This window comes from Silurus aristotelis (genome assembly GCF_946808225.1).
Source record: "Silurus aristotelis genome assembly, chromosome: 26".
Classification (NCBI taxonomy): domain Eukaryota; kingdom Metazoa; phylum Chordata; class Actinopteri; order Siluriformes; family Siluridae; genus Silurus; species Silurus aristotelis.
Window position 1 is genome coordinate 18,121,710 of NC_139599.1, and position 17,298 is coordinate 18,139,007.

General features: G+C 40.8%; 1 protein-coding gene and 1 long non-coding RNA gene across 2 annotated transcripts; both read left to right on the forward strand.

Moving 5' to 3' along the window:
- Window positions 1-3,179: 3,179 nt before the first annotated feature.
- Window positions 3,180-12,013, forward strand: ercc6l (excision repair cross-complementation group 6-like). The gene is given in 6 exon segments (XM_083532099.1): window positions 3,180-3,898; window positions 4,532-4,576; window positions 7,284-9,024; window positions 9,814-11,479; window positions 11,536-11,682; window positions 11,685-12,013. Coding segments are annotated over 6 exon segments (3,759 nt in total). The 5' UTR covers window positions 3,180-3,863; the 3' UTR covers window positions 11,810-12,013.
- Window positions 12,014-13,219: 1,206 nt separating this feature from the next.
- On the forward strand, window positions 13,220-13,727 carry LOC310720452. The gene is made up of 3 exons (XR_014531737.1): window positions 13,220-13,247; window positions 13,472-13,581; window positions 13,688-13,727. It is a non-coding gene; the product is annotated as an uncharacterized lncRNA (long non-coding RNA).
- Window positions 13,728-17,298: the final 3,571 nt, after the last annotated feature.

A 17,298-nucleotide genomic window follows, 5' to 3' on the forward strand; every position in this document is an offset into this window, starting at 1 on the left:
ATACACAAAACTATACGCTAAACTATATACTAAACTATACACTAAACTATAGACTATACACAAACCCATACACTAAACTAAACACAAACCTATACACTTAACTATACACTAAACTATAGACTATACACAAACCCATACACTAAACTATACACTAAACTATAGACTATACACAAAACTATACGCTAAACTATATACTAACTATACACTAAACTATAGACTATACATAAACCTATACACTAAACTAAACACAAACCTATACACTTAACTATACACTAAACTATAGACTATACACAAACCCATACACTAAACTATACACTAAACTATAGACTATACACAAAACTATACGCTAAACTATATACTAAACTATACACTAAACTATAGACTATACACAAAGCCATACACTAAACTAAACACAAACCTAAACACTAAACTATAGACTATACACAAACCTATACACTAAACTATACACTAAACTATACACTAATCTATAGACTATACACTAAACTATACACTAAACTATACACTAAACTATAGACTATACACAAACCTATACACTAAACTAAACACAAACCTATACACTAAACTATACACTAAACTATACACTAAACTATACACTAAACTATAGACTATACACAAAGCCAACCACTATAATAAACACAAACCTAAACACTAAACTATAGACTATACACAAACCTATACACTAAACTATACACTAAACTATACACTAATCTATAGACTATACACTAAACTATACACTAAACTATACACTAAACTATAGACTATACACAAACCTATACACTAAACTAAACACAAACCTATACACTAAACTATACACTAAACTATACACTAAACTATAGACTATACACTGAACTATACACTAAACAACTTTACACTACTTCTAAACTACTCTATAATTCTACACTATAGGCTGAATTGCAGAATAAGTCAGTGACTAGAATGTTATATATGAATGTTTTATTAATGTATAATACTACTACGTATTTTATTTATAAAAAACTTAACTTAAACTAGGGTTAGTGAGGTTGTGAAGTGTTACTCCAAGCTCCAGTCGAGACCTGGAAAGGGAAAAAACATGATGATGGGTGTGGTGGAGGTGAGAAGGTGAAGTTTTGCATCACAATGACATTATAATACATTCAGGAGGCAGTTCCATGTGTAAATTTGTGTTGGATAAAGGTGTTTGTTAATGATTTTTATTATAGATAGATAGATAGATAGATAGATAGATAGATAGATAGATAGATAGATAGATAGATAGATAGATAGATAGACAATGTAATGTGTGTTTTTGGTGTTTTGCCAGGTATTTGAAAGGGTGTGGGGTTTAGTCTGTGAGCCTGAAGGCCACATTTTCATAAATTTTACTGAAGGCAACTTCAAAGTCAGTGAACAGTGAAAAGTGTACCTGAAAGTGTCTCTGAGATATTTCTGCTTATACATAAACCTCAGTGTGCACTGTTGTCCTTCTATGGTCAGGTTATGATCTTTGCTTCTTTGTTTAATTCATTTGTGTTTTGTTTAATTCAGTTGCTTTTGTACATTTGCACTTAACTAGTGGGAGTTAAAGGAGTTCCCATCCTGGATGAAATATTAAACCCTCTTGAAAAAGTGGCTCAACACATGGCCCAGTTTGTGTGAAAGGGCTGTCAGATCAAGCAGTGTTCTTCATGCTAGCTCCACACAGAACAGTTCTGTCTCTATTTGTTGTCAGTAATCAACAGCTTTAAGGGAAAAGGCCCCTGCTAACCCCTGTCTCCATCCTGAGAGATGCATTGGATTTGAGTTATACAAATGTCTGGGTTAGTAAGGAGGAAGTGGGTCTGGGACAACACACTGAACTGATCATATAACACAGTCCACAGGGTGAGACATGACAGAGCCTAGTTGTTGAAGGAAACTCATGTGTGCAGCAGAAAGCTGTGCAGTTTCTGTTACTTTAGTATTTTATGCAGCAGTATGCTGCGAGACTCGTTTTAAGGCAGAAAATGGCAGCAGAATGAACAAACTGATCAGAAAATTTGGTGCAGGGTTAGCTGAGAAAGCTGCTAATTATACTGGACAATGCTTCTCCCCACTCCAAATCCCACTGGTTCTGTGCTGGTAAAAAGAGAGACAAACAAAAACCAAGCAGAGCTTTTTTTATCCACCTTCATTTTCACCCACAGTTTCGTTGTTCAGTTTTATCTTTCCACTTAACGTCCCCCGGCACCCACTCATAGATCAGCCCGCCTTTCCCCAGCATCCGCCCGCCTCACTTGTGGATCCGCACGCTTTCTCTCTTCAGCGCCCAAATGCACCCACCGGCCGGGACATCTTTCACACAGTCACCATTCGCCGACTCTTCTGCTCATCTCTACTTGGTGGCTCTCTCTCCGTGAGCCGGGGATCTTTTTATTGGCGTCACCGGACTGAGTCTCACGGCATTTTGTGATATAGTCACGAAATGTAATCTATTGACTCGTGTTCATGGACACAAATTTCCCTCATTTTTCGTGTCATTCAGCACGACTTTCCATCTAATGTATTTCAATACAATGTATTTTTTTCTGCCTATACTACTATACTATATTTCAAAATATAGTAAATATATTCTCCCGGTAAATTAACAAGATTAATTTAATTGACGGGGTATTTCTCCGAATAGAAACAGCAAAAATAAGAAGTGATGGCTGTAGCACAAATCTGCAGTCTTGTTAATTTACTGGGAGAATATATTTACTATATTTTGACTCAAAGCAACCACTGAATATGCTTTATAATTCTGAATATCTTACAGAATAAAAAGCATTTAAAACAAGAATAAAATCTCCTAATTAAATGTTGAGTAAAAGTGCTTGAAGAATTTTTAAAATATGAAAAACAAATGAGGAAAAAAAAACAATACAGCGTCTGTGGCGCCCAGTGGCAGAAAAAAAATACATAGTATTAAAATACATTAGATGGAATGTCGTGCTGAATGATTTGAAAAAAAAAGGAAATTCGTGTCCATGAACACGAGTTAATAGATTACATTTCGTGATTATATCACAAAATACCGTAAGACTGAGTTGGACTGAAACAGAGCGCACTGATGTTGGTCTGCAGTGTTACAACACTGCAGGTGTTTCTGACCGCTCGTTCCGTTTGGCTTCGCCCTCCACTACTCACCGCTGGTACACTGACTTATAGATAATGTATAGTGTTATGTCTTTATATTGTAAGCAAAATGTTTATAATAAATAACTGGTACATTTCTATCACCTAGGGTTAGGGTATTATAATAGTACATTGGTGACAGATGGCTGATGTAAAAATTACTCTGTATTTTCTGAGTTGTCCAAGTATATAGCTATCTCTGTATGATTGGCTCTGTGTTATTATCCCTGTGACTTATCTCTAATACAAAACAAAATGTCCATTGATAACAAAAACAGTTCTGCTCGTTGCTAGCCCTATCTAATCTTACCCAGCTGTGTGCTGAAGGACGAAGTTGCTAACATCCTAACAATGGGCATTAAGTTAGTCAATAGATAATGCAATAGTTGTCAGTATGGGCCATTCAGGGGTCCACAGAAATGCTGCTGTAATATGTGCCAGAGGATTAGTACCGGCTGCGCCGCCTGGGGGCAGTAAAGCGCTTTAAGACTCCGTATTATCTTCAGAAGTAAATCACGAATAAGTGAAGTTGGGCGCGGATTAATGACGCTTCAAGGCGAGCTGCAATATGATTGGTGGAGCGATCAGCGGGAGTTTCAGTTATTTCCGTGTTAGTCAGGAGCGGACCGCGACTTTCCGTGGATGCGTGTGATTTTGTCGATAACTTACATTAAATTAGCGAAAATATTTTAATAAACACAGTAATAATGGAGGTGAAGCAGATCAGCGAGGAGTTTAACCGGTGAGTGAAACACAGTGTGAGATCATCACGAAGTTAGCGTCAAAAAAACACACACACACACACACACACACACACACACACACACACACACACACACACACACACACACACACACACACACACACTCTCTCTCTCTCTCTCTCTCTCTCTCTCTCTCTCTCTCTCTCTCTCTCTCTCTCTCTCTCTCCAAACCATTTAATACATCAGAATACACACACACACACACTCTCTCTCTCTCCCCCCCCCCATTAATACATCAGAATACACACACACACTCTCTCTCTCTCTCTCTCTCTCTCCCCCCCCATTAATACATCAGAATACACACACACACACACACACACACACACACACTCTCTCTCTCTCTCTCTAAACCATTAATACATCAGAATACACACACACACACACTCTCTCTCTCTCTCTCCAAACCATTAATACATCAGAATACACACACACACACACTCTCTCTCTCTCTCTCTCTCCCCCCCCCCATTAATACATCAGAATACACACACACATGCACAAAGCATAAATACGTCGGAAAATAGTTTACATTGTTTTCATTTCCTAGTATAAACATGTCAGGTACGGGTTTATCATTAAGCTAATTGTGTGTGTGTGGTTTATTTGCAGGTCTTTGAATATTACTGATTCAGACAGTGAGGAGAAATATAACAGGTACTCGCATAACACACATTTTTATATAATGTATTTATGCCGTGTGTCTATTGTGATATATTGTGTGTGTCTGCTGTAAAATATTTATTGTGTGTTTGTCTGCTGTGATATATTTATAATGTGTGTGTATTGTCTTCTTTCGGCTGCTCCCGTTAGGAGTCTCCACAGCAGATCATCCGTCTCCATACCCCCCTGTCCTCTACATCTGCCTCTTTCACACCAACTACCTGCATGTCTTCCCTCATCCATAAACCGTGTCCCTGATCTTTCCTTTTTTCCACCTTCCTGGTGTCTCCATCCTCAGCATTCTCCTACTGATATACCCCATGTCCCTCCTCTGCACATGTCCAAACCATCTCAATCTCACCTCCCTCACCTTGTCTCCAAAACGTCCTACATGCACTGTCCCTCTAATAAACTCATTTCTAATCCTGTCCATCGTCGTCACTCCCAACGAACATCTCAACATCTTCAGCTCTGCTACCTCCAGCTCCACCTCCTGTCTTTTACTCAATGCCACTGTCTCTAATCCATACAACATCTCAGGTCTCACCACAGTCCTATAAACTTTCCCTTTCACTCTCACAGATACTCTTCTATCACAAATCACTCCTGCTATCTCTCTTCTCCACCCACTCCACCCTGCCTGCACTCTTTTCTTCACTTCTCTAAACACACTCTCCATTACTCTGCACTGTTGACCCCAGGTACCTGAACTCCTCCACCTTCTCCACCTCTTCTCCCTGCAACCGCACCCCTCCACTGCCCTCCCTTTAATTCACACACATGTACTCTGTCTTACTCCTACTGACTTTCCCTCTCCTCTCCAGTGTGTACCTCCACCTCTCCAGGATCTTCTCCAACTGCTCCATACTCTCACCACAAATCACAATATCATCCGCAAACATCATAGTCCACAGAGACTCCTGTCTGACCTCGTCCGTCAACCTGTCCATCACCACTGCAAACAGGAAAGGGCTCAGAGCCGATCCTTGATGCAGTCCAACCTTCACCTTGAACCAGTTTGTCTTTTCTACTGCACACTTTACTGCCATCACACTGTCCTCATACATGTCCTGCACCACCCTCACATACTTCTCTGACACACCAGACTTCCTCATACAATACCACAACTCCTCTCTCGGCACCCTGTCGTACGCTTTCTCTAAATCCACAAATACGCAATGCAGCTCCTTCTGACCTTCTCTATACTTCTCCATCAACATTCTCAAAGCAAATAATGCGTGTGTGGTGCTCTTCCTTAGCATGAAACCATACTGGTGCTCACAGATGGTCACCTCTTCTCTCAGCCTGGCTTCCACTACTCTTTCCCATAACTTCATGGTGTGACTGATCAACTTAATTCCCCTGTAGTTACTGCAGATCTGCACATCTCCCTTATTCTTAAAGATCAGTACCAGTACACTCCTTCTCCATTTCTCAGGCATCTTCTCACCTTCCAAAATCCTGTTAAACAATCTGGTTAAAAACTCCACTGCATCTCTCCTAAACATCTCCATGCTTCTACTGGTATGTCATCTGGTCCAACCGACTTTCCACTCTTCATCCTCTTAATCGCTGCTCTCACTTCCTCCTTACTGATCCTATCCACTTCCTGCTTCACCAACTCCACATCCTCCAACCTTCTCTCTCTCTCTCTCTCTCTCTCTCTCTCTCTCTCTCTCTCTCTCTCTCTCTCTCTTTCTCTCTTATTATTCTCGTTCATGAGCTGCTCAAAATACTCCCTTCATCTTCTCAACACACTCTCTCCTCACTAGTCCTCACTTTTTCTCATCACTCTGTTGATGCCAAAGCTGTTTCTCCAACCTCTTACTCCTTCTGCTCTCCTGAACTTCCTCATTCCACCACCACTATTATGATGCATTTATTGTGTGTGTGTGTGTGTGTGTGTGTGTGTGTTGTAGTTCTGCTGTGTGTGTCTGTGTGTTTATGCTGTGTATGTCTATTGTGATGTATTTATGCTGTGTGTGTATTCTGATTGTGTGTGTGTGTGTGTGTGTGTCTATTGTGATATATTTATGCTGTGTGTGTGTGTGACATTTATGCTTTGTGTGTTTCAATTATGCGGTGTGTGTGTGTATTGAGATATATTTATGTTAAGAGTGCACTGGCTTGTGCAACTCTAATGGCTGGGCCACAGTGGCCGTATCCTAACCACTAGACCACCAGGGACCCGTGTGTGTATTGTGATGTATTTATGCTGTGTGTGTATTGTGATGTGGTGTGTGTGTGTGTGTATTGTGATGTATTTATGCTGTGTGTGTATTGTGATGTGGTGTGTGTGTGTGTGTGTATTGTGATGTATTTATGCTGTGTGTGTATTGTGATGTGATGTGTGTGTGTGTGTGTGTGTGTATTGTGATGTATTTATGCTGTGTGTGTATTGTGGTGTGTGTGTGTGTGTGTGTGTGTGTATTGTGATGTATTTATGCTGTGTGTGTATTGTGGTGTGGTGTGTGTGTGTGTGTGTATTGTGATGTATTTATGCTGTGTGTGTATTGTGATGTGATGTGTGTGTGTGTGTGTGTGTGATATGATGTGTGTGTGTGTGTGTGTGTGTGTGTGTGTGTGTGTGTGTGCGCGTGTGTATTGTGATGTGTATGCACGGTGTGTTTATAAATAAAAAATACAATCAGCTTTAAATTTATTTTAGATTTACAGTTTATTTTTCATTTGTGTGTGGTAGATTTAGGCAGCAGGGGAAGGAGGCCGCTCAGCGAGGTGATCTTGAACTTTCTCTGGGATTTTTCCGAAGAGCGTTTGATGTGCGTCCAAGTGATAAGATGCTGGGTCGAATCCAGCGATTGGAGGAGGCTATAAAAGAGCTAAACGTATCTGAGGAAGAGGAGGAGTTTGTGGACGTGCTCAGAAGTGGGTTAATGTTGTATAAAGGGCTTTACGATCAGCTGTATGAGCACCAGAAAGATGGCGTGGCCTTCCTGTACAGCCTGCATAGGGACGGGCATGTCGGCGGCATCCTTGCGGACGACATGGGTCTGGGCAAGACGGTGCAGGTCATCAGCTACCTGTCGGCTATGTATGATGCCGAGCAGATCAGTCACACGCTTCTCGTCATGCCCACCTCCCTGATCAAGACCTGGCTTAATGAATTTAAGCGCTGGACCCCTGGCCTGCGAGTCAAAGAGTTTCATGGCGCCAACAAATTGGAGCGCAGCCGGAACCTGGAACGAATCCAGCGTGGGAGTGGAGCCGTCATCACCACATATCAAATGCTGAATAATAACTGGCAGCAGCTGGCCTCATTCGGAGGACGGGAGTTCTCCTGGGATTACATCATCCTAGATGAAGCACACAAGATAAAAAGCCCATCAACGAAGACTGCGAAGAGTGTGAGCGCAGTTCCGGCACGGCACCGCCTCCTGCTCACTGGCACACCCGTTCAGAACAACCTGCGGGAGATGTGGGCCCTGTTTGACTTTGCCTGCAAGGGTGCATTGCTTGGCAGTGCCAAGACCTTTAAAACAGAGTATGAGAACCCAATCACACGGGCGAGGGAGAAAGACGCCACTCCCGGAGAGAAAGCTCTTGGGCTTAAAATCTCTCAGAACCTGACCGAGCTTATCAAGCCCTACTTCCTGCGAAGGACCAAAGCTGAGGTTCAGAACAGGAAGCAGCTTTCAGACAGGGCCAGTGAGGAAGATCAGCAACAGAAAGTGCAGCACCAGCAGAGTGCAAGAGTGAATGAGATCCCATCTCTAACACGTAAGACAGATCTGATCGTGTGGACATACCTGAGTGACGTTCAGGAGGATGTCTATAGACAGTTTGTCTCTCTGGACCATATCAAAGAACTGTTGACCACGACACACTCTCCACTTGCAGAGCTTACTGTACTCAAAAAGCTCTGTGATCATCCCAGACTGCTCTCTGCCCGAGCCGTTGCCCAGCTCGGATTCGGGGCGGGGCCAGGCGATCTCCAAGGGGACGATGGGCAATCGGGTGCGAGCAGTATTGTGGGTGTGGCTGATGAGACGCTTATTAATGAGTCGGGAAAGCTGTGTTTTCTTCTCAGCCTAATGGAGAGTTTGAGGGATGAGGGAAAGCGCACACTCATTTTCTCGCAGTCCAGGAAGATGCTGGACATCATTGAGCGTGTGCTTACTAACAGGAAGTTCTGTCTACTGCGTGTAGATGGCACCATCACACAACTCGCTGAGAGAGAAAGACGCATTGCTCTCTTCCAGACAGATGCACGCTACTCCGTGTTTCTGCTGACCACACAGGTGGGTGGAGTCGGCCTCACCCTCACTGCTGCCAACAGGGTGGTGATCTTTGACCCTAGCTGGAACCCTGCCACAGACGCACAGGCAGTGGACCGAGCGTACCGTATTGGCCAGACACATGACGTCATCATCTACAGACTCATCACCTGTGGAACTGTGGAGGAGAAGATTTACAGGCGACAGGTGTGTGTGTGTGTGTGTGTGTGTGTGTGTGTGTGTGTGTGTGTGTGTGTGTGTTTAGTTTTTTTAAGAACTTTTAGCAAAATAATTTATTTTACAATAGTTAATACATCATTGTTGCATCTGTCCCAAAAATAGTGCTTTTTATAACGACTTTATGTCTGAGCTTAAAATGCACAAACAGGAAAAAAAATCTATTGGAGAAAAAAATTTGACCTATGACCATCTTCAAAATCCTCTGATTACAATGATGTATTCATATAAATCCTGCAACATCTTATGCTTGGGATTGCACACTGAGCAGAATTTAAGAGTCCAGGATGAAGCTCCTCATGCTGGGGAGTTGATGCTGAATGTGTGAAGTGCTTTATCAGAAATACTGTTAAATAATGTCATCAAATAGTTTGTAATTTTCACATTTTATTTTTCTGTATAACCCTATATGTAAGATTTCAGTCTTTATTATCTTAAATCTGTAAAACGTGCTCATAATGGAAACTATAATCTTTATATTGTGTGTGTGAGTGTGTGAGTGTGTGAGTGTGTGAGTGTGTGAGTGTGTGAGTGTGTGAGTGTGTGAGTGTGTGTGAGAGAGTGAGAAGCTTTTCCTTCCACCACAGTCACCACCGGCTTGTTCATCAGGAACAAGCTTACACTTATAAAGAACATCTTATTAATTTTTATCACCACATTACCTGTGTAACGCTGCTTTGAGACAAAGTTCATTATTAAAAGCGCAATACAAATAAACATGAATTGAATTGACTTGTGTCTGTGTGTTTTCCATTACAGGTGTTTAAGGACTCTTTAATACGCCAGACCACAGGTGATAAGAAGAACCCATTTAGGTACTTCACTAAGCAGGAGCTGAAGGAGCTTTTCACACTGGAGGACACACACTTATCTTCCACTCAGCTGCAGCTACAGTCACTCCACTCATCTGCATGCCGCTCCGACCCTGAGCTGGAGTGCCACATCTCCGCTCTAAAGGGCATGAATGTGTTTGGCGTGTCCCGTCACGACCTGCTGTTCTCCAATGAAGAGGATGAGGATATGCTGCAGGACGAGGACACGCATTACATTGATCAGCGTGTTCAAAAAGCACAGGAGTTAGTCCAGGCCGAGTCACAACTGCACAGCCTCATGATGGACAACGTCAGTCAGAACACAGAACCCACCTGGCTCCGACTGTCACGACATCGATATCCAGACCAACACATGGGGAGGGGAGACAGCAAAACCACACCGCTGTGCCCTAATCTCAGCTCACATGCTGTGGTGGATCTTACACAATCAGGTTTGGATGAACTGGATGGAGGGATGCAGGTGAAAGATGATCATGTGATAGATTTATCTATACACGTGACCGACGACAGTTTTGTTGAACAAGAGATTAAGAGCATAAACAGTGAGCAGGGTTTAATTATAGAAGAGAAATCCGATCATCTTTCACACTCTTACTTAAATCAGATCATAAATATCTCTCCCTTCAAGCAATCTGATTCATCTGTAGCTCTGCTGGGAATGGAGTCAAAGACCCCTGAAGCCTTTTCACAGGTGGACTTGGGTTCACCTGAAACTTTTTTCGAGTCTGATGCCTCCAAAGTTTTGTTTAAGGTGGGGATAGATTCATCTACAGCTCCAGGAGCAGAGCTAGATTTAACTAAATCTATGGTTGGGGTGGAGTCTGATTTGACATCCCCAGAATATTTCCCAGGAAATTTTTATCTGCAACTGGAGGACAGTGCAGAGCTTCTCTCAGAGGACAAAGAGGAGAAGGTGGATCAGGAAGAGGAGGAGCTTAGTACAGGAGGCGAAGACTTCCAACTGCAGATGGATGACTCCAGGGAGCGGATCGAGAGTAACTTTGACAGTGTGAAGGAGAAGTCAGCAGTCTCCACACCGACAGATGAGTCGCTCCTCTGGCCATCCAAAAAGAAAAGATTGCGAGTGCTTTATGATAGTGAGGAAGAGGACGAGAAAGCTGTGTTGGTCAGCAGTCCTTTAGAGAGCAGCTTCACGGGCCTTGGATCTTCCACACCCAAATCTATGCTGCGTATTGGCTCCAGACGCAGCATGAACACATCAATCGCATCACGGCGCTCAATGTTAGAGTCACTGCTAGACGACATGGAGGAGGAGGAAGAGGAAGAGGAGGAGCCAGAAGATAAGGTCAGCTTTGAAGGGATGGTGCATAAACAAGCATCTGAACCATATGAAATATGTGGTGATGAATCAGTTTTGGAAGAGGCGCAGCCAAGTGGAGAAACACTAAATTCAGATTACACGAGTGAGTGTGTGGAGGAGGAGGAGTGTGTGGAGGAGGAGGAGTGTGTGGAGGAGGAGGAGTGTGTGGAGGAGGAGGAGTGTGCGGAGGAGGAGGAGTGTGCGGAGGAGGAGGAGTGTGCGGAGGAGGAGGAGTGTGCGGAGGAGGAGGAGTGTGCGGAGGAGGAGGAGTGTGCGGAGGAGGAGATTTTGCAGTGGTAGACGAGGAGTTTGAGGAGAAAGAGGAAGGTGATGGAGTGAAGGGTTTCACTGATGAATCCACTGATGTTGAACTGGCCTCTAGTGAACTTTTGGATCAATGTGCACCTTCTGAAGTACAAATTCTGAGTCTAAATGAAGTTACACATCCAAAGGAAATGTTTGACTCACTGGTGCATTCTGTTTGGCTGAAGGGAGGAAACATGAAGTGTTGCATTTCTTTCTAAAGGCCATTGACATTAACACTGGGGACCCTGAGATACAACTACTCATCATTCAACTGTACAGACAACTGAGTCAGTGACACACACACACACACACACACACACACACACACACACACACACACACACACACACACACACACACACACACAGACCTCATCATGCAACAGTGCAAACATTGGAGTTATTGAGTGTGTGTGTGGTGTGGCAAATTTTATTTTAACATTTCTGTTTTTTGTAAAAACTTAAATAAATGATAAAATAAATTAAACGTTCTGCAGAAACTTTAGCATCTTTGTTTTTATAATTACTACACCATGTTACCCTCACAGTCTTCTATCAAGAGTGTAGATGTTTTAGAGTGTCACCTTGTGATTTGATTCACTTTACCTGAAATATTTGTGTTGATACTCCAGTTAATCATGTTAAGTGTCGGGACAAGGAAAGCTTTTTTTTTTTTTTTTTTGTTCTTGTTCAACAGTCCAGACTTCAAAGAACATCAACACAGCATTCAATAATCATCTTCGCTATTACACATTCAGCCACAAGTCACTATCAGTGGAATACAATCATAATAAAAGCACATGTATATTAAACAGTCATTAATCAGCCCTACTTCTTCAAACCATTTTTATATATTGCCAGAAATGATCCCATGTTTTCTTCATTTCTCCCTCGCTATGCAGTCTCCCCAACATGCTCTTGTACAAAGCCATTTTAATCACCCCATCAATCCAATCTTTCAAGTATGGGGTTTTGTGGCATTTCCAATTGCGTAAAATCATCCTGGCAGCTTTAATACAACCAATCTAAATTAGAGTAAACATGTTTTTTGCTATGTTGGGTACCACTGATTTATCTCCCAGAATGCATAGTCGTGGTTCCACAGGTATGTTGGATCCCATCCACTCTTGCATTACTCCCAGAATTTTACACCAAAATGGGTGAACTAAGGAACATTCCCAAATCATCTCCAAATAAGTACCCTCTTCTTCCTTACATTTCCAGCATAGATTATTTCCAGCTATACCCATTCTGTAAAGCCTAGATGGTGTATAATAATATTTATGTACTACTTTGTAATGAATGAATCTACCCCTAACTTCCCTTATGTTTTTACCCACATTAGATATGATGTACAGAAAATCGTTTTCATGGATATCTATCCTCAAGTCCTTTTGCCATAGTGTTCAGGTTCTTACAGGTATCTGCATTTACATTAAGCATTGATCTGATGATCTCATCAATACAACCTCACCACTACACACTAATCACTACACACACACACACACACACACACACACACACACACTGATAAGTGTGTAGTGGTGAGTTTGTAGTAATGTGTGTGTGTGTGTGCTTGTAGACACCCAGCAACAGTGTTGCCCATTGGATTGGAAGCTTTTCTTTTCACTTTGTTATTATTTTTCTACTTATTGAAAGTCTTGGAATGAAGCTCGAGATACATGTGTGAATATGAAAGCAGAACTGCTGATCCTGAAGAATAAAGAGGAAAAGGTCAGTGTTTCTTGTCAAATGCTAATATGTCATTCATTTAGTAAAACAAATGTCAATTAGATATTATGAGATCTGACAAACATAACAATTGCAAAGCTATAATAATAATAATAATAATAATAATAATAATAATAATAATAAATGAGCTGTAATTCTCTTACTACAAAGTACATCTTATTAACTAAGATTAGAGAATGTGTGTGTCTGTGTGTATGTGTGTGTAGGTATTTGTGATAAAGAACACCAAGCCTTTATATTACTGGCTTGGTCTGAGTGATGAGAGAACGGGAGAGTGGGAGTGGCTGGATGAAACGCTGTACCAAATGGACAAGAGGTGAAAATGTGAATGTGTATGCGTGTGTTATTTGGTGCAATTCTATTATTCATTATTTAGTAATAGTGTGTGTGATATTTAAGTAAATGCTTGCGCTGTTAACCAGATTGTTCCTGAATGACACATCATGTCTATATATCTGTGTGTTTATGAAGAGATTGGATGCCTGGTCAACCTGATAACTGGCATTTACATGGTCTGGGTGGTGGAGAAGATTGTGCTCACTTCCACAGTGATGGACGATATAATGATGATCATTGCTCCCGAAATTACCGTTTCATCTGTAAATCTCTTGCATTCAGAGTGTGATAATTGTACTACTACTACTATTACTACCACTAATAATAATAATAATAATAATAATAATAATAATACATTTTAAATCTAATTGTAATCTCACCAGGGACCACAATGAGGCAAAAACTATACAGGATTGCTTTGATAAGTCACTAACAGAACCAGTTGGAGTTGAAGTATTTTCTGGTTTAAGGTTAATGTTTTTAAAAATTAACTTTATCCTAAAGTATAATTTGATATTATTTTTTATAAGATATTATAATATAAGACTTATGATCTGATTTTTATTTATATTATTTGTAGAACTTGTTTAAACGATGAGTTAAATGTTGGTAAAAAAATATAATGTCTGTAAGATTCCAGAATAAGCTCCAGTCTAGAAATCTCAATCTCCTCTGAACTTATAATAAACTGCACATTAATGTCATGTTTGGTGAGATGGGGTGTTGAAGCAGTGCTAAACCCCTCATTATTCCTGCTGGATGATTAGTGATGAAGGAAGTGCCTATGTTTGTAACTTAATGTACTTCATATCAATAAAAAAAAAAAAAAACAGATGAATGCCACAAATGTATTAGTCTCACACAACAAAAAAAATCAATGTGCTTATAACCTCTCTCTCTCACACACACACACACACACACACACACACACACAAACAATGCACCATGTCTTCCATTTTTAGTTTCAGTAAAGAAAACTTTTGATTTAAATTAGATTTAGATTGAATAAAATTATAATCGTGTCTACCTTCAGGCTGGACGTACAGAACAGTGTCGGCGCCACGCGCGGGCCCTGGGGGCGTGGCCTTGGGGGGCGTGGCCCTGCCACCTGAGCCCCCGTACTTCTCAAAATAATAACAAACTTAATCATTAAAAAAAATGCTTTACAAATTGATTTTATTATACCATGAATACTGGTTAAAGAATGATGAGTATAAGTAAATAAAAAACAAATAAATACAATGACTAACCCATAATGCAGTGCTAACAGTTATTTACATACACGCTGCCACTACGTCAGTAGCGTAACTCAGTAGAGTAAATAGTCAGTGAATTCGTTATTCTAAAGTTCGTCTAAAACATTTAACAAAACACTGTTTTATTAAAACATCTTTAACAATGGGTATAAGATGGTTCGCCACCTCAACAGAGAAAACTGTTGATCAGCTCAGTTCAATGACGAACACCGCTGATGGGAATGTCGATGCCCCAGTGATTGGACTCGGTGACGGCAGCGCTGCTGTTCCACCCGGAATGATGCCACCTGCCCGGATGATTTGGGGGGGAGATGGACCTATGCAAGTCGTACTAAGTGCGTATCCAACACGCCTGTTGTATAAAGAGGTCATTTTTGCAGGCGTGGTTTCAGAAAAGAGACGGACTTGAGTATTCACTGAAGGCGGATGCAGCTTTTTGCGACCGCTGCAGAAAATGTCGGGCCGAATGGAAGGAGTTTGTTCTTCAGAAGTGTCATTTCTTCTCCTCTCGTCGTCTGCAGCTCTTCTAAAGGTGAGATGCGCTTCTGCTTTAGTAGCTACATTTGGTTATTATGCTGGTGGTTAATTTGGGTGTGTTTTCGTGAGTCTTTAGAGTTATGGTCAATTATGGTTTACAGTGAGTGACACGTTTAATATTTTATGTTTATTAAAGTATAATAATTATAATAATAGTGATAGTATGTGAACAAGGTGTATATATATATATATATATATATATATATATAAAATATAAAATAAAAAAAATATAATCTTTTGAAGTAATAAAATAAATGAGAGTGATAATGTGAGGGATCTCAGTGTTTATGATGTTTCCATCTTCCAGCACCAGGTGAAGGATGGAATGAAGCTCCACACAACTTAACAACTGTATAAATTAAAGCAATGTAATATAATTAAATAAATAAAACTAAACAACATTAAGCAATATACATTTACATTTGATATTTATAAATAAAAGTATAACAATTAAGCTTCCCAAATACTAATCAGTTTTTTAGATGCTATATTTCATATTTTAACTACTTGTCAGCCAGCACTTTAATACCTATTAAAAAACCTAAGTATTTTGTTTGTTTATGTTAAAACATAGTGAATTTAATGACCAAATTTTTATAAATAAATAGGGGATTAGATAGAGAATAAAGGGAATGAGGTGAAACAGTGATGGAGAAATGCCCTTTTAAAGGGCATTTAAAAAAGAAATTTGTAATTAGAATTTCGCATGCTTTTTTTTGCAAAAGGCATAAGGCACGTGCCTTGGGGTTGTGGTTAAGGTTAGCGGTTATGGTTAGGATTTGGGTTAGGGTTAGGCAGTGGTGGGCGGTCAGGACCAGCAAAGTCTTTTCTGCTGGCCTAAACACTATCAGAAGCACTGACCTACATTTACAACCTAAATTCTAATATTTGTTCCATTAAATTGTATTAATTTATTCCCAACAGTTTATTATCTTAATTTCTAAGCTTTTCTCTCGGCTGCACTGCTTCCAGCTTGTGTATGTGGATGTTAGATTTTTGTCCAATCAGAATTCAGTCTCTATGTGCTGCCATGTGAATCTAATCTGCCCAGGGGGTGCAAAGTCAATACTGCTGGCCTTTTTAACCGTAGTCTCCTTAAGAATTAGCTCTGTTTTTTTAACAATCAGATTTCAGATTCTCTTCACAGAGCAGATCACTGGCCCAGAATAGCGTCAGCATTTTCCCGTCCTCTGATTGGTTGGGCAGAGGGAAACTATTACAGCCGAGTTTGACTGGTAAAGTACGTGTGTAGCTCTGCACACATTAATACATCAGAGTTAGACTTTTTTATGCCTACGGAGAAAGAGAAATTGATTTTGTCTCGGACATTATACAAAATGAATTTTCCAGAAAAGCTAGTCATTGTGAGGCGGTTGGCCGTCCCCGAAGCTAGGATTAGGGTTAGGGTTAGGGTCTCAGCCCTGGAAAGGGTTTGTTCTCCACTTCCAGACCAGTGAATACGAGCGGTACCACTGGATTACAGCCTCTGGGGGGGGGGGGGGGGGGCGCTGCACAATATGAGTCTGCATCTCTGGTGATTAGGTTGTGTTTTATTTACATTTTTATGTTTTTGCCATTTTATTAGACAAATATTGGTTCTGAACTGCTCCAGATGTTGTAGGTGCACAGTTGTGGTTGTAGTGTAGAGGTTTGGAGTCTTTACTGGGTTTGTTGCTTTAGTAAAATGGTTTTCACCTCCATATGTGAAATGTCTCTCTGTAATGCCACGTGTTGTTATATTGTGTTTTTGTATTGTATTGATGGTTTCTATAATTGTGACATGATAGTGGTGGTATTAAGAGGTGGATTAAGTCGGGTACGTCCCAAATGGAGGCCCAGATACCAAACGCATGGCCCGCCACTGGGGTTAGGTGTTGGGGTTAGGGTTGTCGAAGAATAAAGCT